At 37.6% G+C, this 1557-nt stretch overlaps 1 protein-coding gene across 1 annotated transcript in view; it reads left to right on the forward strand.

Annotated features, from left to right (window-relative positions):
- Window positions 1-4: 4 nt before the first annotated feature.
- Window positions 5-1557, forward strand: part of LOC106103315 — a gene marked incomplete at its 5' end in the record, with an annotated part of 5877 nt that continues 4324 nt past the window's right edge. Inside the window, 2 exons of the mRNA XM_013283051.1 lie at window positions 5-55; window positions 533-705. Coding sequence (XP_013138505.1) covers window positions 5-55; window positions 533-705 — 224 coding nt within the window. The remainder of the gene's footprint in view (window positions 56-532; window positions 706-1557) is intronic.

Below are 1557 nucleotides of genomic sequence, written 5' to 3' on the forward strand. Positions count from 1 at the left end.
CCTGCTGGCGCCGCTGCCGCCCTCCAGCCCCCTGCTGCAGACACTCTCCTGCAGGGTCAGTGCACACACCCTACAACTACATACTATGTTGCATAGACTTATACGTAGAAAAGTCAATTTATATATGGCGACCGTAACACTATGTATTGTTTTGCTGAAATCCTTGGATACAATAGATCTTATACAGGGTTAAATTTTATTTATTAGAAAATATAGTGTTCCCTATTGTTAATACTGATGATATTTAAGAAGTAAAAAACCTATAAATAAAATCTAATTTTTGGTCCATTGCATATTTAAAAATAAATTGTAAGATTACAATAAATGTATTACTAATTGTAGCTGAAGATTATAATTAAACTAGCTTTCACCCGCGACTCTGTTCGCGTGGGATTCAAAAAAACAAAAACAAGTAGCCTTTGTTTGTGTTCTTCCAGACTATCGTTTACATCTATGCCAATTTTAGGCTACAAACATCCATGCATCTAAACTTTCGCATTTATAATATTGAGTAATATGTGTGTAATTTCAGAGATGCGTGGAGGTGTGCATGAGCGAGGAGGAGCGCTGGCTGTCGCAGGTGGAGATAGTGACGCACGCGGGCCCGCACCGCCGCCTCTGGATGGGGCCGCAGTTCCTCTTCAAGACGTACAACTGCACAGGGTCCGTAACCATATACTGCCGAGTACTGTCCCCTTACACAAAGTAACATTCGATTATCGTAATCGCTGATCGAAAAATCAAAAACGTATGGAAGTGACAATAACATTCGATAAGCCATGTGCTTCATTCCTACACATTTTGACACATTTTGTCGATTCAACTAGCGATATCACTAATCGAAAGTTACTAGGGGGGTTGAAACGAAACTTAACATCAAATTGAAGAATCAGCCCCCCTAGACAAAGTGACTTTCGGTTAACGACATCGCTAGTAGAAGCGACAAAATGTGTCTAAATGTATACGAATGAATACGTGACTTGTCGTATGTTTTTGTCATTTCCGACATTTTTAACTTTTTGATCAGCGATAGCGATAATCGAATGTTACTTTGTCTAAGGGGGCTGTTAAAATTTTAAGTAGTCGTATCATGATGCTGTTACATATTTAAATGTCGTTTCGCTATTCGGTGATTCTACTTTATATCGGTCAATGTGTTAATAAGGGTAAAGTCATGTAGGGAGAATTATCTTATTCGATTCCTACTATTAGTTTGCTCATCAACAATGTCGGTTATAATGGCGGCCATCTTGGTTTATCATGATGTTATTGTACTTGTCAAGCCTTTCCATTTGGGACCCATATTGGGGTGGTTGTACAAAAACGTATCATCCGCCATATTGTGATGTTGGCCTATTTGGATTTTCCATAGTCTACCGTACTCTGCTAATCAACCCCTTTAATATATACTAATGTATATAAATAGGAGGAATTTGTGATTTTTAATGTATTACATTCACGTAAAAACTTCTGGGTCGATTTTAAAAATTCTTTTACCATTAAAAAAGTAATTCATCTGGGAGTAACGTGGGATACGTTTTTTTTTTTTTTTTTTTA

Source organism: Papilio polytes, unplaced genomic scaffold, assembly GCF_000836215.1.
Source record: "Papilio polytes unplaced genomic scaffold, Ppol_1.0 DF823823.1, whole genome shotgun sequence".
NCBI classification, from domain to species: Eukaryota; Metazoa; Arthropoda; class Insecta; order Lepidoptera; family Papilionidae; genus Papilio; species Papilio polytes.